Source organism: Carex rostrata, chromosome 1, assembly GCF_964058835.1.
Source record: "Carex rostrata chromosome 1, lpCarRost1.2, whole genome shotgun sequence".
NCBI lineage: Eukaryota > Viridiplantae > Streptophyta > Magnoliopsida > Poales > Cyperaceae > Carex > Carex rostrata.
In genome coordinates this window covers 7,561,603-7,582,052 of record NC_135918.1, presented here as the reverse complement: position 1 = coordinate 7,582,052, position 20,450 = coordinate 7,561,603, and the positions used below count along the sequence as shown (strand labels likewise).

The following is a 20,450-nucleotide window of genomic DNA, read 5'->3' as shown; positions in this document are numbered from 1 at the left end:
ATTGGGAACAGAACCATACCCCACTAATATCATACCTTATAGTGCCTTGATTGTTCAACTGACAATCACTTCAGATTAAATTTGCCTCAATATTACATAGTAATGAACCACACACACAGGTCAGTGCCAACGTAAGTATCTAAATGAAATAATATTTTTTTACAAAAGCTCTACATATCATTAATTTGTCAACACTACCAGAAAATCAGTTCATGCTAGACTTCTCTCATTTGGATAAACCCCAAATCATCCAAATTCAATCTGACACCAGCAACCTGACCCGCATGAACAACCGCATCATACGCCTTTTGATTGAGCACAAGACCGTCATTGTATGCCTGTACATACATCTGGTACGCAAGTCTCGGCTTACCTTCATTTGTCAGAGCCCCAATCAAAGTCTCATAACTAACCTCATTCGGCTTCACATTTCTCCCCTTCATTTTGTGAAACCACTCATATGCAGCCGTCGCTCCCATCTGGCCTTTCAAACAGCTGGAGATTATTGCATTAAATGTGACAACAGTCGGCTCAATTTTTGCCGCTGTCATCTCTTGAAGCACCAACTCGACGGTATCATGATCTCCTTTTTGAGCATATATTGAGGCCAATATGGTGTATGCATGCAGATTTGGTTGTACACCAACCTTTAGCATGTGGTCCCACACACGTATGGCCTCGTCATACAATTTCCCTTTCCCAAGGGCATTAAGCAATGCCCCGTAGGAGTGCACAGTCGGTTTCTCCCCTTCCTGTACCATTACTTGAAATATTTTAACAGCAGCATCGGTTTCACCAGCCTTGGCACATGCGATGAGTACTGCATTCCATTCTCTTGTGCCAGGTGTCAATCCCTTTTGATGCATTTTTTTTAACAGCTTCAGAGCCCATCTCCAAAGCCCCCTTCGTCCAGCAGACGTCATCAGAATAGTGAAATTCTTAGCAAGAAGCTCAAAAGAGAGATAATTTGGCAGGGGGCCTTTGTCAAGCATTTCCTCATACACCTCGAGTGCAGCCCACCATTTCTTGGCTTTGCCCATCAACCATATAATATGGTTACAAACCAGTACACTGATGTCAGCTCCCGGACCAGACTCTCTCAATCTCTTATATAATTCACGTATGACCGGGTAGTGTTCCTCATGTGTGCAAGCCCAAACAAGTCCCTCGAAGAAATGCTGCTTTAATTTGACATCTGCCTTGTCCATGCAGGTGAGGAATCTCAAAACCTTATGAGTAGCGACTGTATGAGACAGCAAATCTTTATTAACTAGCCACTTGCACATTAGTGATTGACAAATCTGGACCGTGAAATCTTCCATCTTGACAAACTCCTCCTCCTTATCCTTGTCCCCCCAATCACAAAATAATTCTGATCCTTTAGACTGGTACTTTTCCCTAAATTTGATGAAAAATTCAAGTGCACCATCAGCATCGTCCATTTGTTTGTAGGCTGATAAGACGGTAGAATATGTTGCAGGGGAAGGGGAGAGGTTGCCATTGATTTGAATTTCTGAGAATAAATTAAAAACCTCTTGAGGCCTCCCTTGATCGATGTAAATGGACATTAGAGTGTTATATGTGACAATGTTGGGTTCAAACCCCTGCGACTTCATATCATGGATTACATGATCAATTCTGTCAAATTCCTTGCCGAGTCTGACAGCATTGAGGAGACTGTTGTAGATCAAGTGATTAAGTGTAATAGTTTGATTTTGTTTTAACCATTGGAGGAGTGCAAAGGCAGCATCTAATCTCTGATCGATGCCTAAATACTTGATTAGAGTGGTATAAACTGGAAGAGGCAAATGAGCTGGATTGTGATGGTTGAGCAATTGTGCAACATCATCTGCAGATTTGGCATTGTGTAAGGCGGAGCTGAGAGCGCGTACGTTACCCTTTGGATTTGAACTTTGAGATCTCGCAGTGGCGGTGGTGGTGGCTGTGCGGCCATCCGACTTCATCTTTAACTTTATCATCTTCATCTTGTGAAAGGAAAAGGAGAAGGAAAAGGGATGATAAAAGGAGCGTAGGTTTGGGTGTGAATTTGAATGGAGGTAAGAGGTGGAGGTGGAGGTGGAGGTGGAGGAAGCAACTAGAAGAGGTGCCATGCTTCTTTTCTCTTCCTTAATTCCCTACGTGGTTCTTTTTTCTTTTCAGAGAGCACCTCTAACTGCTTTGTGTTGTATTCTTTATACTCTCTCTCTCTCTCTCTCGAGGTCGATCGATCGAAGAAGAAGAAGAAAGGCGCTGAAGGGAAATGGGGAATGGATAAACCCGGCCAAATATGAGTAATTCACAAACAAAGAGCAAAGCGAGAATCCTACTTTCATTTTATTATTCATTATTCATTTATTGTAGAGGTCGCTAGGACTGAGGAGGTGAGGTGTTCAAATCTGATCCATCCAAAATCAATTGAATTGAATTGATGCGAAAGCGAAAGTATTATAATTATCAACCAATTTGATTTTATCCGACCCGAACCAAATTAACTCAGATCCCTCACCCAATCAATATTATATTCTTCAATCACACCCGTCCGATTGCCAATTCTGAGGGGTTGCCTCCCATCTAAGATACGTTTGAATGGAACTTAGAATAGTTAGAATAGTGAAATTTAAAAATAGCAAATGAGAATAGAAAATAAATAATAATTTTCAAAGTAGTATAAAAATAATGCTATTTGAATTAGTAAAAATATTGTTTGAATTATACATTTAGAATAGTGAATAGCTGTAACCGATAAAGAATAATATTAACAAGGTGCTAATTAAGATGAAAGATAGGCAAGTGGGGTCTCAAATTAATTGTCACGACATGGAGATAACATAAGTTGTGTCAATTTTATAATTTCATAACAGTGTTAGCGGAAATCCGAGAAGAAAATATTTTTTTCTCTCTTCACATTTTTGAATAATAGCTATTCCAGCATTTACAAGAAATAGAGAATAATAGCTATTATAATTATTTCGAATAGCAAAAATGTTGTTTTAATGCATTGCTATTACGAATAGCCCTTTAGCTATATATCACTTTCCTTTGCAGCTTAATTACCAAAATTCTTCCACAAGTAGTCAACTATCTCTCTCTTTTTCTTTTAATAATGGAATGCTAATATTATCCTATATATATGAATTGATATTGGGCTACCTTTTGCATACGTGTTATTTTATAAAAAAAATATTATTTTAAATTATTTATTGGAGTTGGACTAAAATGAGCCATGGAGTAAAACAAAGTTTTACTCCATGGCACTATATTTTCATTTTGAAAATTCAAACAACCGATTCGAACAGCTCAACACGATCTCCATATTGAAATGTGCTTGGAGACCAAATTTTACATTTTTTGAAATTCTTTTACTATTTATTAAGCCACTTTGAAAATTGCTGATCCGATGGTCTAGAAATTTTTAATGTTCACTGTAAAACAACGATTTTCAAAATGACTTAATAAATAGTAAAAAAATTTCAAAAAATGTAAAATTTAGTCTCCAAGCACATTTTAATATGGAGATCGTGTTGAGCGGTTCGAATCGGTTGTTTGGATTTTCAAAATAAAAATACGGTGTAAAGTACAAAGGTGTTTTACTCCATGATTCACCCAAATCAACCTCTTATTAATTGTGCTTAACATGATTCTCAATAGTATACTAATACCTATATGAATTGATGCTGGATCTGGCTTCGCTAATTTCTTTTTGCAATGAAAAAAAAAATATATATATATATTTTGTCCAAACATGTCCGTAGGCTCACTTATCAAAGTAAAAATATCGAGTACATGAGATGAGTTGTGCATGCCACAGTTTAAAAAGAGCAAAGAAACCCATTAATATATCCAACATGCCCAAGTACATACAAATCTGGCAGTGTAGCAGCTGATGCTGGTATCCTTCAACTTGTGAATAAAAGAACAACCATAATGCAAACTCAGCCACTGAGCCACCACAAGACATCTGACAGATGCGAGACAAGAAAAATTTGTAACAACCCCTTCAATTGGCACCCCTTCAATGACCATAAGCACAAAAACCCTTCCAGTGGTTGAATCAAATTTACAACTACCCCCTTTAGCAAAATAATAAAAGTACACCCCCTAAGTTGTATTGTTCTAATTGCTTTGTGTTGTATTGTTTTTTACTCTCTAATTGCTCTAATTGCTTTGTGTTGTATTGTTTCTGGTGTGAGTTAACTGTGACCAATCAACTTCTCTATTGGAAGGTTGTGGATGTAACCCCGCATTCTGCGAGCAGCAGAAAAGTACTTGGAGTCTACAAATTCTGGTAGAATGTTGTACAAGAATCGAGAAGCAGTTTCCATAGTAGAAGGCAGGCCTCGAGCTTCCTCAGGAAGGTTATGGAACAGCTAACGTGCTGGGTCCATGGGGAGACTGAACCCAACCATGAATCTGTATCACCCCAGGTACCTGAGATGCAAGCTGAAAATCATGACCGTTTTTTTAGCATTGCACAAATCTTAAAGCAGCCCCCTACAGTCACAGGCTCATAGCACCTACCGAATTAAGTTTGATTTGAATAGAATTAATCTGGACCGTTTATTCTTTTAAATTGCACCTCAGGTACCTGGACAGATACGCACTCCCCAACCATTGGGTTTACTTCTCTATCAACCTCAGCATTCCCTCCGGTGGCGGTCTTGCATCTGTGCTCCTGCTGCAAGTTCATCAATTAAAGTTTCATGAGAACCAGCAATTAATGTTGTTAGTCGACCTTTTTTTTATAGTGTATTACGTTACAGATGTTGATCATTCATCAACTTAAAAAACCACCTCAAATTCCTAGCTACTCGTAGTATTAAGAACAGGTTACAATAATTAATCACTTAAGAAGTTGGATGAAATTCAATTGAAAAGGTATGATCCTTTTTGTTGGACTTTTAGTTTAAAGTACATCCTGCAAAAAAAAAAAAAAGTGGTATTCCTCTACTAATTAAATCCGACTACATCAGCCTTCTACTCAAGCTAAAAATTCTGGAAAAAAAAACAGAAATGACAGAAATTAACTGGGATATGTTTTTAATGTTTATGTCATCACAACAAATGTAATTTAACCAAAGGAAATAAGTAATTAAGAGAGAGAAGCAACTAATGTTGTTCGGAGGACTGCTCCCAAATCCTTTTACAACTGCTGCCATCAAATTTGCACAACGATTGGGAGAATTAATTAAGAAGCAAATAAATAAAGAGAACAGTAACAGAAAATTGGAAGATTGGAGTTGGGAGATTTCGGAGACAGAAAATCAGGAAACAAGATAATTTCTCAGAAAAAAAAAATACTTCTTTAGTATAGAATGTACAGTACTTCTGTAAATTGAAATGATAAATTGATTATTTTTATTATTTTATTTGAAAAGTTGATCAAAACACATGAATATTTAAGGGAGGAACACAGTAGGTAGCCGTGATTTCCTTTTAACAAATCTCATCTTTTCTTTTTTGGAAAATAGGCATAAGCCCTTCCATTAGAATAATATGCAAAATACAAAGGTTCAAAAACAGAAAAGAGTTGCAAGTAAAAAGGAAAATCTATCCCAAAACAAAAAACAGTAACTCATAAACAACAAATCTCATCTTTTCAAATGAAAAGGATAACGTTAAAGGATGCATTGTAATTAGTGTCATCAAATAGTAATTTCCAATGTCGAATATAAATCAAACACTCGTATACAATCAGGCCATAATATCCGATATTCACAACTCACAAGTGAGTTTCCACCCAATATGTTTTTGGTTGAATATTAAGAACAGTAATGCTACATGAAAAGTTGAAAACCCTAACCATAGCACCAGGTACATCAAACACAAATGTACTTTATTTTATTCAGTGCCATTCTATACCATATTATAGACTGAAACAAAAATTACTCTTAAACAAGGACAAGGACAAGGACAATCACTGGTTTCCAAATTTGGGGCCATCAAGGCCTCTCTTATCATCCCATCCTCTCACCCATGGTTGACCCGGTATTGACCTGGTCGCTGGGTCTGAATGCTTACTCAGGTTTTCAGTGACCTTTGACTTCACCGCATTAAACACCTACTTTCATAAAAAAATAAAAAAAAATAAAACAATTGCAGTAGGGATGCCACAGAGGAAAAATAAATTCATTTACATTGATCACAGTTCTATTGCAAATTTCAACCACATGTACATACTAGTAAGGACTAGTTCTATTACAAATTACAACATGTAGGTACCAGTAAGGGCTTATGTAAACCAAATTAAGCATAATGTAATACTAAACTAAAAAGGAAATGTAAGGTTTTAAGATCTAGAAAGCAACTTCATTGAATGAAAATAATGGATTCTGGGAACTGAATCATCTTTATTTGAGAATTTGACATAGATCTATTAAAATTGCAAAACTGTAGTTGCTATCTATAAAATATACATATTATGCATTAGGTGTGTAGTCGAAGGTTTCGTGCCCATGTATTTGAAAAATTAATTTTTAATACTAAATCATTGATGAATAGCATAAATGGATTCAAATTGAACTTGGTGTAATGTGCAACCTATCTCAATGACTGCACATCTTTTCTTTAGTATCAATTCTTGTGTAGTTGATTGTCAAGATTGTCAAGTGATTATATCTTTTATCAACTCAACCCAACTCTGTTTCCAACAGTAAGGTTTGATTAAGAAAAATAATGGATGCTAATTGCAAATATGTGAATGCATCTTGTTTTTGCAAAAACTATTTAATTGTTGGTCTTAGTTTGCAAATAATGAAAAAAAAAACACAAAGTTGCTCGGCAGAGTAATATTAATATTACAGGATTGCTGTTTACAGCATTTGGTGGTTGCTCTTGGCCAGTGAGCCACTTCCACAAATCTGGATTTTCCTGTAAATAACATAAAAAGGTTCAATCTGTCAAATAATATAACAACCTTATAAAGTAAGAAAAAAAATCCAAGATCATTCTATCAGTAATACTCCAATGTATAATGTATCATTATACTCCAGAAAACAGGACTCATCTGACGTGCCACTTTAAGACGAGCAAAATATCATAGATAATATTTTCTCATAATTCTTAAGAAAGTACCAATCACCTCCTTTTTTTTTATCATTTTGCATTGAGAAAAACAGTGAGGAGAAAAGGGTATTCTGGGTATGTCTTGAAGTAAAGAGTTACAGAAGGTTATGCAAGATGTATTTCACATTTTATAGGGGTATATGCTCTTTTGCTTCTTAGCATTCTAGATGATACATCTTACTTTTGAAGGGTATAACAGTTTTGACATTTTGGAGGACTATACCTGAAATTGTGCCCTCTTTTAACTAAGTTAAAATTTGGTAGTGATTTAAGATTACAGTACCAGGTCAAGGACATCAATTAAGGCTTTAATTCGTAACTCATCCATGGATCTGATATTTTCTTCAACCCAATTGCCCAATACCAGATCCAGCTCAAGAAAGCCTCTCTGTTTGCTTCGATACACCAACCTACATTTTAAAGTTTGAGTAAAAGAATCGCATTGAATTTGCATATACATCAAAAAGGTAGAAAGAGGATTTGCTTGATGATGTCTAGAGATCTGAGCATATCATAGTCTCTGACCTCGTTTTGTGGATATATCTTGCAGCATATGCTTGGTTGTTATGATTTATTTGAGTTATGGATTAGTTGATCTTTATTTTGAAGATGCATTTGATTTGTAAGTACAACTGACAGTGGGTCTTTCTTATTCACAGTATATTAGTATCTACAGATGGACTAGTTGGTTTTTCAGGTTTTCTGAGATTAGAATTTGGATATCTTGGGACAGTGCATGGGTTTATTTTGATGGCTGTCCTGGTGTTGCCACAAAGCAAGGTAAATAGATGACAGCCTAATAACACCTATATTTTTTAATAAACAATGACATTTCATACATACCTCACTGGGCACCTATCATATAAAAAGAAGTATATACAATAAAAAAATCACAATTAAACATTATACCTGTTAAATAGGCGGCGTTTGCTCTCCTCATTAGAAAGGTCAACCTCATAAGAGCCACAATCAGTGGACAAACGAGAGAGCAATCCATATTGCGGCCTTATTTTTTAAATTCAAAAAAAAAATTCGATATTAGTTTTACACAAGCTTATATTTCACTATACAATATGAGAAGCAGTCAACAACTTTGATTCCTGGTTAGATTTGCTAAATACATGGTGGTATGGTTCAATAACGATGAATAGCAATTTTAGCTGCAATCAAAGTACATTACTTTTGTGCAATTTGGCTCCAAATTATAGCCATTGCACAAGAAAAAAAAAAAAAAAAAACTAAAACCGAGTGAATTACCTTACAACCGAATGTCAAATTTAATAAAGAGGTGATGGATAGGAAATAAGAAGCTAAGAAGAAAGATAAGCATATTACCTAAGGGGAGAACGTACAGAATCGACAGCACCAGCCAGAGTTAGGTTTTGCTGGAATCGAACTAGCGCCCTCCTAAGCATCGCCATTTTTTATCAGATCGACGCGAGGGAAGGAATTAGAAATGGAAATTGATTTGAGGACGAAATCGAGATGAACGGAGAAAGGCGAGAGTCAATTTCAGTCGACGCGATTTGAAGGAGAGCAAACACTTGTTAATATTTCTCGTTGGCACCAGACTAGAAGATACAGAGAGATGGCTATGGGGGATTCTGAAATGAGGCAATGGAAAGATTTCAGTCAGCACTATTTAATTTTTCTCTCCATCAAAGGGTTTCTTCGGGGATACTGGTTAATGGGAAAAGGGTGTCAGAAGAAGGGACGAAATTTACAGACCAACCCCTCATATTTTTCTTTTTCCCGATGAAAAGAAATTAAAGATATCAGAGGAATTAACAGAGTTGTTTAATTTGAGTAGCTTTTTCAGTTTGTCGTATTTTCAATTCCTAGTAGGTGAAATTTGTAATTTTATTTGGAATGATGTAATTGGGTGAGACTAATTTCAATATATGCAATACCTACGGTTTTCAAATAAAAAATAAATAAAAAAAAAAGTAAATCGCGCTGCGAAATCGACGTGGCAGAGTATAATCGAAGGAGAGTAAAGATTTAAGAAGGGCCTCCGAAATGACACGTCGGAGAACATAGCAAGAGAGGTAGACGTGGCAGAAGGACATGTGAGTGTCTTTTGTGATGTCGACGTGCCAAAATATTGACCATTCTTAAATTGTGACGGCGAAAGCTGCGAAACACAGTGGGGGTGTTCGGCATCCACGAGAGAGAAAATTTTAAGTACTTCCCTCAAAAAAAAAAAAATTAAGTACTTGTTTGTAGAATCGAATTAAGAAAAAATGTGTTAATTAGACAAAAAAAATACTAGGGAGTTTTAATTCAATAGAAATGACGTCTTAAGAATTAGAACAAGAAGGATTTAATTTTAAGAATTTGGACAAAAAAAAGTAAAAGTTAGTTTTCACTAAAGAGAGATTGTTTGGACGAATTAAGCTTCTAAAAAGTCTCAAGGAGGAGTTGCCGAACAGTGAACTTAGACGTGATAATTTACATATTTATTAAGATGATCATATTAAGTTACCTATACAAATATCTATTGAGGATGGTTCAAATGCCTCCATTTTTTAGAACTTTAATAACTCAAAATTTAAAACTTAAAAGTCAAAATAAAATAATTAGATGTGTTCGATATTATTTTCTCTATATGATTATAAAAAAATTATCACATTTCAATTTTATTTTTATGTGAATCAATAAGTTAAAAAATCAACGTTTAAAAATTATCCACATTAGTACGTTTTTTTACATGCTCTTGATGACAACTAAAATAAAATTGAAATGCCATAATTTTTTATGACCACATGGAGAAAATAATTTAGATCGTATCCAACGGTTTTATTTTGACTTTTAAGTTTTAAATTTTGAGTTATTAAAGTTTTAAAAAATAGAGGCATAGTGGAGGCACAAAAAATGGAGGCATTTGAACCCTCATCATATCTATTTTGTAAGTATTAATATTTTGAGGAGAGATTCATTTATACTGTTTTTGGTGACACCAAATTACATCCTACGTTTTCAAAGTTCAATTAGTCAATCCAAATCATTCAATGTGATGAATATATTAAAATGTGCTTGTAGATCAAATTTGACATATTTTTTTAATTTTATTTACTATTTATTAAGTATTTTTGTACCCTCTTAATAAATAATAAAAAATGAAAAAATTGATATGCAAGCACATTTTAATATATTAATCATATTGAACGATTTGGATCGACTGTTTGGACTTTGAAAATGTAGGGTGTAATTAGGGGTGTTCATTGGGTCCAGTTTAATCGGTTTTAAACCGAACCGATTTAGATCGGATTAAACGGTTCGGTTTTTTCGGTTGGATCGGTTCGGTTTACTTCTTAAAACTGAATTTATACTTTGGTTCGGTTCGGTTTAGAAAATTTAAAAACCGATTATACTGAACCGACCGAACTAGTCTTTATTAAATCTGCTTGAACCAGATTTGATTCGGTTCATTTTTGAATTTCAAACGAAGCACTTCAAACTAGTGGTTTGCTAAACCCGTTAAGGGTTGAACCCGTTTTGCCCGGCCCGTACCCGTTGCCCGGGTACAAACGGGTAGACGGGTACGGGTAATAAACGGACCGGACAACATAATTTTGAAAAAAACCCGTTGTACCTGTACCCGCCAACCCGTACCCGCCTACCCGTACCTGACCCGTTACAAAATTTGAATTTCAAAAATTTTTTGGCGGCACCCCTATAGAATTCAGATCCAGTGCAATACCTGACTGAGTAGAATGAGATCTGAGTCATCAATTTTAATTTGGCATGAATCTCAAAACGGACCCCTATATCTAAACTCCATCCGGGATATGTCCTTTAACTTGGCACGAATCTCAAAGCATAAAAATTCAGAAAAGAAAAAAAAAAAAAACCCGCCCGTACCCGGGATACCCGTACCCGTCAACCCGCAACGGGTACGGGTAATAAACGGGTAGGGTAGTGGTTTTGGGAAAACTACCCGTCTACCCGTTGCGGGTTGTACCCGTACCCGTCCTACCCGTCTACCTGCCCTACCCGTTAGCAAACCACTACTTCAAACTAGTCCAACCCAACTCCAAGCCTATCTAGGGTTTCACGCTTCTCAGTGCAGCTGTCTTGTCTTTTACCCATTTCTCTCTCTTCCTCCATCCGTTCCCCAAAACCCATTCAAGTATTCAACCCAACTTATCAATTTTTCTACCTATTTCTCTTCTCCTGTTTTTATCAATACCTATTTATTTATTCTCTTTGATCTCAAGAGAAGGCATAGAGACACTAAGAGAATCCAACAAAAGTACAAAACCCATCTCAATTCTAAATTTATTATATTCAACTAAACGATCTCTCTTGTCTTTGTTACTTCAGTTTGATTTTTGTTTTTCTTTGTTTTCTGGGTTGTCCTTTTGTTTTGTTTTGTTTTTTGACTTTCTTCTTTTGGAAAACTGAAATCTTACTAGACTTATTTTGTATATATTCATTAGATTTTTTTGTAAAAAGAAGAATAATAGTGATTTTCGATCATTAGGAAACAGATCATTAATTTTTGCATTTTTCATTTCCTTGATAGATTAAGTGGGTATTTTAATTTTAATTTTATTACCGATTTGTGAACAAAACTTTGATTCTTTTGCTGGAAATTTATATACTCCGGTCTGAACCGAACCAACCGAAATAAAATTTCGGTTCGGTTCGGTTTAATTTTTGAAACCGAAATAAAACTTTGGTTTGCTTAGTTCGGTTCGGTTTTAACCGAACCGAACCGATGAACACCCCTAGGTGTAATTCGGTGTCACCAAAAACAGTATAAATAGTTCCCTCCTCTAATATCTTTTATATCTACGAAGGTTGATGCGGGAACGAATGCAAAGATTGAAAAAAAAAACTATATAATTAGTGAGAACCATGATATATCATTAGAGAATGGTTACTATGAGAATTTTGAGGAAACTCATAAGAGGAATACATATAATTATTCTATTAATAATGAAGTGTTGTATTGCTCAAAAGAAAAGCTTGCATGCACTGTGTTATTATAAGATTCGTGCACAATTGACTATTATAAAATACACACTTATTTCATTTTAACACAATCCTCGATTGTCCAAGTAAAAATTTAAAGCACGTTTTGACAGTTTGTTAACAATTGTCTTGAATTTTCAAACTTACAAAATACATATTTAGAACTCAACTATTATTTATGAGAAATGATTGTCTTGCCAATGCACTTTTTAAGTAACTAGTCAAGTGCCCGTGCGTTGCAACGGAGATATATTGAAATATTATTTTCAGCACTTTTTTTTAATGTGACTAATTTTTAATTAATTTTTTCATTATGTGTTCATCAATAATAAGCAAATGATAACCTTAGAGCTTAATACTATATTATTTGTGGAGAAAATTATAAGTGTATGAGCATATTAAGGAAATTAAAGGTAGAAAATAAACAGTATGTGAAAAGCAAACTCTGTGAAGATACATCTCGGCATTCTTGAAGAGTTAAAATTGATGAAGATATTGACAGAGTGGATATGTGAATATATATAAATTCAAAAGATCTAAAACAGATTGGTTTCTGGTAAAATATGAATTACGATACAAGCTGAATCTGTTGTCTTACTAAAGTTGTGGAGTGTTAAATTGAATCATCTTATTAGGAAATTTGTACTTAGTGTTTTGTTAATTACCTCATATGTGTAATGTTTTTTTTTCAATTCTCTCCTTGAATTTAAATCGTGACATAGAAGACGGGTTAATTTGATAGAGCTTACAATTTGAAAGACATTATAGCATTAAGAAAAAACTACTTCACATTGATTATTAGTTTTTGTTCCATACTTTTCAGATGTAAATTGAAAAGTATGACATGTCTGCCGGGCATCTTTAAATAATTTCTTATTTATGAGATCTAAATAAAAAAACTGATTCACATTGATCAGTAATTTTGTTCGTCTTATTCTTAAATTTTATAAGAAAAATTTGCATGTGTCAGAATAAAACTTGAAAGCTAATAAGCATTTGTCATTTACCAAGAAAAATAATAAAAGGATACCAGCGACTCAAAAATAATATAAATAGAAAATAAACATGATGAAAAAATTAATAAATGGAGGTGTTGAAATGGAGTCAAATAGAAAAATGGTAAACAAAAAAAAAATTAGCACCATAGGCCCAGAGCATGTAGCCCAGTGAGCGGTAGTTCCAAAGTCGGAATTTAAACAAATTTGAAATGAAGCGTCGGAAGGAGGAAACTGTGTGGTCGCGTGGAGAAAAGAAAGGAAAACGCGTGGCCGCCTGTGTTTTTCTATGTGTCTTTTCATGTAGTGAATACGTCGTTAATTAAATTTAGATTTCTACATCATTGACAACATGAAATATATATATAAAATCAAAATCATTTATTAAAGACTGAGATTGATGTGTGTTTTGATCAGTGGCTGAGATTTAGATAATTAATGGCTGAGATTTTGTTTGGGTGAATAGAGCTTTGGATCCTAAAAAAATTTGCGTGATATTATAGTAGGGAGGATAACTAATAACGATATCAAAGACTGTTAACTTAGCATCCAACGGACCTTATTCAACTGATATAGAGATCCAGTATTCAATTATTGAATTATTGGGCTTTGTGTCCACCAGATGTGAATTGGTTAAGCATGGCCCAATATGACAGAGGCTTGTCGCTTGCCTTGCATCATTTTCTTATCAGATGCAAATCCAACTCAGGTAGTCTGTACCCGTTAAAGTAAGCTGGAGCCTGGAGTTGACTATTGACAACTTTGACATCCATGCGGATAAATGTATTGACAGGGGATGTTTTACTTCATGCAATGCCCGATACATATGAAGCGCTCTTTCGAGTCTATCATCTGAGCGCTGCATTAAGCAAAACTGCTCCGTCATATATTTACCATCCATGCGATATACGAACAAAAGAGGAAAAAACAACGCGGGCGTGTTTCGCAACGGAGGTCCTCTCGCTTAAGACTCGACCCTTCATTCAACCTCACACCACCACACCAGATCTCTGAATTCGGTTTTTCTACAGTAACTCAAAGTTTGAGTATGGATATGGACGGTACGATCAGAATCTGAACGACTATTATAGAAGCCCGTAAATTATATCTTGAGCTGGTTTGACCAGGATTCTGATCGGACGATCCAGATTTAAACTCAAAATGTGAGTTACTTCAGAGGATTTGGACTGCCAGATCTCTCCATCTGCTTCTTCTCCCTCTCCACTTCTTCTCTGATCAAATCAAAGCCTCTCTAAATTCCAACCCCAACCCTAGAAATCAAATCTGAAACAATGATGCCAGATGACCCCTTCTCGCGCCAGCGCGCCTTCATCTCCGCATCAGCCAGCACACCGATCTTCCCCACTTCCCCTTCACCGTCCTCCTCCTTCTCCAGCGATCGCCGGAGCACGACGGCCTCTCCCCGACCCGCTTCGATTCCATTCCGCTCCTCTCACTCACCATCCCCCTCCAGCTCTGTTACCTCCCGCCACTCGCTCACCCCCTCCACCTTCATTCACAACTCCCGCCTCGCTTTCGCTCTCGTACCGGCCGCACTATTCCTTCTAGACTTAGGTGGAACCGCGGTTTTCACAATTCTCACACTTGGTCTTGCAGCTGCCTACTTCTTCGATTCTGTTCGGTTCTCTATACCATCCTTTCTCTCCATATGGGTCTCTCTTATTCTCTCTCAAGTGGCTTTCTTTTTCTCATCTTCTTCTTCTCACTCCCTCTCTTCGCTCCCTCTGACAGCTCTGTCTCTGTTACTCTGTGCCAAGACCACATTTCTGATAGGGGTTTGGGCTTCAGTCAATTTTCGGTGGATCCAGATCGAGCACCCAGCTATTTCAATTGCTCTTGAGAGGCTCCTGTTTGCTTGTGTACCGATTGCGACACCATCTCTTTTCACTTGGGCTGTTGTCTCAGCTGTTGGTATGCCAAATGCTTCATATTATTACATGATATTTTCATGTCTTTTCTACTGGGTCTTTTCAATCCCTAGAACATCTTCGTTTAAAAAGGGAAATGCCGAGCCAGCAATTCTTGGTGAACTCGAAAGCTGCTTTCACTCTCTATACATACTATTTGCGCCAGTACTTTTCCATATTGGATCGCACCATACTACTATTTTCTCTTCTTGGTCCTCAGTTTGTGAACTCCTGTTACTCTTCTTCATCCCCTTTCTGTTTCAACTTTATGCATCCACACGCGGTGCTCTCTGGTGGGTCACCACTGATAATCACCAGATTCATCGCATAAGGGTTGTAAATGGTGCAGTTGCAGTTATTGTGGTGGTTCTGTGTCTCGAAGTTAGAGTTATCTTTCATTCTTTTGCTAAGTACTTGCATGCCCCACCCCCTTTGAATTATATACTTGTGACTGTGGTGATGCTCGGTGGAGCTGTCGGGCTGGGGGCCCACATGGTTGGCATGGTGAGTGATGCTGCTAGTTCTCTGGCGTTTACTGCATTGACCATGCTTATTAGTGCTGCTGGGGCTATAGTTGTTGGTTTTCCTATACTGGTATGTTCGATACTGATTTACTCTTTGCCTTCATTTAAATGAAAATATTGTCCTTAAATCTATTTATGGTCATTGGGTTATTCTAGGAAGAACATTGTTTTATATGAAAACACCCCTACAAACTTTCATAATCATATAATACACCAGGAAAGTTTGATTAACATAAATAAACTTAAATCAATACAACACCCCCAACAAATGGGAATTTCATCAGATGCTGTTTGATTAATTCAACGGGACCCGCTATTGCTGATCACATCAAGTACCATTTACTGGTCCCAAGTCATATGCTGATGCAAAGTTACCCTCTGATACAGTTCATTCCCCTTCCCATGATAGCTGGTTTCTGCTTTGCACGATTCTTCACTAAGAAAAGCATTTCTTCTTACTTCACATTTGTGGCACTCGCGACCTTGATGGTTTTATGGTTTGTGGTGCACAACTATTGGGATCTTAACATATGGCTCGCTGCCATGCCTCTGAAAACCTTGACAAAGTACCTAGTATTGGGTATAATGCTAGCCATGGCTGTACCGGGGCTTACTCTCCTCCCACTCAAATTTCGGTTTATAATGGAACTAGGCCTTATTGGGCATGCACTATTGTTATGTTACATAGAGGATAAGCTGTTTAACCATGCAGCAATGTATTATTTTGGATATGATGAGGAGGTGGTATACCCAAGTTATGCTGTTATTGTCACGACATTTTTGGGTCTGGCAATTGTCAGAAGGATGTCCGTGGATATGCGGATTGGGTCCAAAGCAGGCTGGATCTTGACCTGTTTGTATTGCTCCAAGATCTCCATGTTGTTTATTGCATCAAAATCTGTTGTTTGGGTCTCAGCTGTATTGCTATTGGCTGTAACTCCTCCTCTACTGCTTTACAAGTATGCATCTTTTTTCCATCCTTTGAAATTTGTATACAGCTAAAGTATGGTAACAATTTGCATAAAATCCTTTCCCCTTTTCCCTTTTTATAGATTATTTGCAATTTGAACGTAACTTTATTTTTGGTATTAATGAAAAGGCGCCTTTCTCTTTGGAGTTTAACAGAGCAGTCTCTCCCTGAATTGAGTTTTGTGTTTCACATTAAAATCCTATTTTGAAATCCAATTTCTGTGCATTATAGCTCAAATAAAGAACCAAGCAAACCTAAACAGATAACAACAGAAAATGATATGAGTTGAAAATAATATTGTTCTCTTTTTGCTGTGCTGTCAGGGATAGATCAAAAGGGGTTTCAAAAATGAAGACGTGGCAGGGGTATGCACATGCAGGTGTGGTGGCACTCTCAGCTTGGTTCTGCCTCGAAACTATTTTTGAAGCCTTACAATGGCTTCGGGGAAGGCCTCCTTCGGATAGCCTCCTTTTAGGCTCCTATATTCTTCTTAGTGGGATAGCCTGCTTACCTATTGTTGCTCTTCATTTCTCGCACTCTCAGGTAAACTTTTTTTTTTATTATCATGGATTAAACTATGGTTGCAGTTTCATTTATACTCAGAAACCTGAAAGAAATAAATATACCCCTACTGTGGATGAGAATCTGAAGCATGAACTAAGATATATTTTCCTCTATGGTTCTGAAACACTAGTAATTTCACTATGGACTTCCCTTCATTTAATTCAACATGTGTCCAAACTACCCTTTCATTCACTGATCTCTCTAATATAAAAGAGGAGCAAAGATGAATTATTTGGATGGCTTTTAAATAAAGTTAAGAGGGAAGGGTTTACAGTTGATAAATATGTTTTTCTGTGGTTTTCCCAGGAGGAAATCCTGCAGTCCAACAATTTTTTTAAATTGTTTTTTTTTTCTTCATATGAATATCTTCTTAATCTAACAATTGGTGCAGCTGGCTAAGAGATTCCTTCTGCTAGTCATCGCAACAGGTCTCCTATTAGTTACTATGCAACCCCCCCTCTCTCTCTCTTGGGTCTTCAGATCCAAATTGATCCAAATGGCCCACCAATCAAACGATGACATCTCCATCTATGGCTACACCTTAGCAGGGCCCACCTGGCCATCATGGCTCCTCATCTCAACTGTCATTCTCACCCTGGCTTCGATTACATCTATCATTCCAATCAAGTACATTGCTGAGTTACGTGCCTTATACTCAATAACAGTTGGTGTAACCCTAGGCATTTACATTTCAGTGCAATACTTTTTTGGTGCTCTCATGCTGTACCCACTTCTCATAACTACAGTTACATGTGCCTCAGTGTTTGTAGTTTTTACGCACCTTCCCTCAGCTAGTAGCACTAGGATTTTGCCGTGGGTTTTTGCCATGTTGGTTGCTCTCTTCCCAGTTACATACATGCTTGAAGGACAGTTGCGTGCAAAGGGTTTTGTGGCTAGTGCTGAGGAGGAACAAGAAGCCAACCGGTTTAGTACCATGTTGGCCATTCAAGGTGCAAGATTGTCATTATTGGGACTATATGCAGCCATATTCATGCTTATTTCCTTGGTGATTAAGTTCGATCTGGCTGCACTATTGCATGAAAAGGCTGGTTCAAATACTCAAACTAGTAGGGCACAACCGCACTCACTGCCCAAAACCCGGTTATTCCAGCAGAGAAGGAAAACCGCCACCCCTTCTCTAACAATCAAGAGACTCTCGGCTGAGGCCGCATGGATGCCTTTAATTGGAAACATCTCCACTATTTTATGCTTCCTCATATGTCTAACTCTTAATATGACCCTAACCGGCAGTTCAAACCGTGCAATATTCTTTATTGCCCCTATTTTGCTACTTCTAAACCAAGATTCAGATATTATTTCTGGTTTTGGGGATCGGCAACGGTACTTCCCTGTGACTATAGTGGTGTCAAGCTATTTGGTGCTAGTGGCTTTATACCGGATCTGGGAAGAGGTGTTCTGGACTAGCGATCATGACTCTTGGGGCGGGTTGGACATTGGTGGACCCGGTTGGCTTTTTGTAGTTAAAAACTTGGCCCTGTTGATCCTGACCTTGCCGAACCATATATTGTTCAACCGGTTTATGTGGGACTATGTAAAACAGACTGATGCCATGTTGCTTCTAACGATGCCTCTCAACTTGCCATCTATAGTGATAACTGATGTATTGACAATTAGGGTTTTGGGGCTGTTAGGGATCATCTATTCACTTGCTCAATACCTCATCTCGAGAAGGATACGTATTGCAGGAATGCAATATATCTGAAATTAGGTATGTTACCTTTTTAAGCTTGCTTGGATTTTTATTTGTCTGTATCAGCCTCTGTTTGGTCTCATCTTTCTCTTTTATTGCTACTATTGTAAACAAACAATATTTGTTGGTACTTCATCTTGAACTTTCTACCCTACAAACAGGACATTATTTAATCAGTATGATAGAGGATGTAAGCCTTAAATTGACATAGGTTGTCTTCATTATGACAGGCATTTACTATTGTTTTTAATTTTTTTTTTTCATTGTACAGTTTGTAGGGGACAGTCATTCAAGAGTCCAGAACAGAACTCGGTTTGTTTTCCTAAAATATTCAATAAGGTTGCTAAATTTTCATGTCAGACTAGTAGCTGTAGGTGGAAGTGTAGTGAGTTTTGTAAGACAGGATTAGGATAATTTTGGAATTTGTGTTTTAAACTTGTAAACATGTAGACTATACAATATTAGCAGAGTTCGTAAAATGACCCCCCTCCCCCCACTCTTCTTTTTGTTTTTTGTTTTGTATTTTTATCCCCTTCTTTAAAATTGTGTCTTCTTGGCCAATATATTTTATCATCTCTTCTTCTTTGAGTGATATATTGTGTTCGCTTGGGCTGTCTGCAGATTTCAATTTCTAATTTTGAGTTGATTGCCCAATATTTGTTGAACAAGCATCTGTTTGAGATTATAAGAAAATTGCTAGGAACTGATAATTTGGAGATATAACAAGGTATGGCCACCTCAATGGTGTTAGGATAATCAACTCATGACCAATGGGGTCCTACATGCTGTATGCCTGTATTCAACAACTTAAATTATCCACATTGTCTAAGGTGGTTTATTTATGTAGGATTAGGTTTTATTCTCAACAATTTGTAATGCAGTATTTGAACCTTATATTTAAATCAATTATGCGTACGGGGTTTCATAAAAGAGTTAAGGGTATTTAACACGAGTAGGGTTAAAATGTCCCATTGATTTTGTGCCTATCATGATCCAACATCGTTCTCTCTATTTTTAAAGTTTAAACAGTCGATTCAAACTGTTCGATATTATCTTCATATTAAAATGTGCTTGAATGCAAAATTTTATATTTTTCAAAATGTTTTGCTATTATATAAGATAGGTCCAAAATCATTGTTTTTAAAATATTCTGGATCATGAAAAATAGTGATTTTGTATCTCTCTAAACAATTAGTAAAAAAAATCTAAAAATTCTAATATTTGTTATCCAAACAAAATTTAGTATGAATATCGTGTTGAATGGTTTAGATCGATTATTTAGACTTTGAAAATAGAGATAATGATGTTGGAGTATGATGGGGTAATTTAACTCTACTTATTTTGACATTTAAGTTTTAAAATTTAAATTATTATAATTTTACAAAAAATAAACATAATAAAAACAAAAAATGGAGGTATTTAGAACCCTCAATATCAATATCATCCCATTTTAAATTATTAAATCAAAACCGAGACACTTTTGTCACCGATCGATCAAAGTTATCCGTAATTGAAAACCATAATTAAAAACCATTACATTATCAAGTTATCCGTGTCTGAACAATCGATTTCAGATTGAGCCAAATCTAATACACATGTTATCCAAGTAATACAAACTCAAATTTTCTTCCTCACAAATTCCAATATTAATTGTTCATTATATAGCTCCTAAAGCATGCATAAGGTCTGTATCATTTGGTCAAATTTTCTGGTAAA

The 20,450-nt window shown here is 36.3% G+C and overlaps 3 protein-coding genes across 4 annotated transcripts; 1 reads left to right on the top strand and 2 right to left on the bottom strand.

Moving 5' to 3' along the window:
• Nucleotides 1-118: 118 nt before the first annotated feature.
• Nucleotides 119-2,306, bottom strand: LOC144555483 (protein LOW PHOTOSYNTHETIC EFFICIENCY 1, chloroplastic-like). The gene has a single exon (XM_078303831.1). It carries the CDS (start codon nucleotides 2,109-2,111, stop codon nucleotides 216-218), a length of 1,896 nt encoding a protein of 631 aa, XP_078159957.1. The 5' UTR covers nucleotides 2,112-2,306; the 3' UTR covers nucleotides 119-215.
• Nucleotides 2,307-5,633: 3,327 nt separating this feature from the next.
• SDHAF2 (succinate dehydrogenase assembly factor) lies at nucleotides 5,634-8,632 on the bottom strand. The gene is made up of 5 exons (XM_078303818.1): nucleotides 8,398-8,632; nucleotides 7,972-8,067; nucleotides 7,346-7,472; nucleotides 6,799-6,867; nucleotides 5,634-6,058 (listed from the first exon to the last, which is right to left on the bottom strand). Exons 1-5 carry the CDS (start codon nucleotides 8,481-8,483, stop codon nucleotides 5,915-5,917), a joined length of 522 nt encoding a protein of 173 aa, XP_078159944.1. The 5' UTR covers nucleotides 8,484-8,632; the 3' UTR covers nucleotides 5,634-5,914.
• A 5,587-nt stretch (nucleotides 8,633-14,219) lies between these two features.
• On the top strand, nucleotides 14,220-19,326 carry NEF1 (no exine formation 1). Of its 2 annotated transcripts, none has more exons than XM_078303956.1 (5): nucleotides 14,220-15,559; nucleotides 15,877-16,448; nucleotides 16,783-17,002; nucleotides 17,415-18,752; nucleotides 19,006-19,326. In XM_078303956.1, the coding sequence occupies exons 1-4, from the start codon at nucleotides 14,330-14,332 to the stop codon at nucleotides 18,744-18,746; spliced, it is 3,354 nt and encodes a 1,117-aa protein (XP_078160082.1). In that variant the 5' UTR covers nucleotides 14,220-14,329; the 3' UTR covers nucleotides 18,747-18,752; nucleotides 19,006-19,326. The 2 variants fall into 2 exon arrangements, with proteins under 2 accessions (XP_078160082.1, XP_078160075.1); XM_078303949.1 differs by having other exon boundaries at nucleotides 14,221-15,559; nucleotides 19,013-19,326.
• The last annotated feature ends 1,124 nt before the right edge of the window (nucleotides 19,327-20,450 follow it).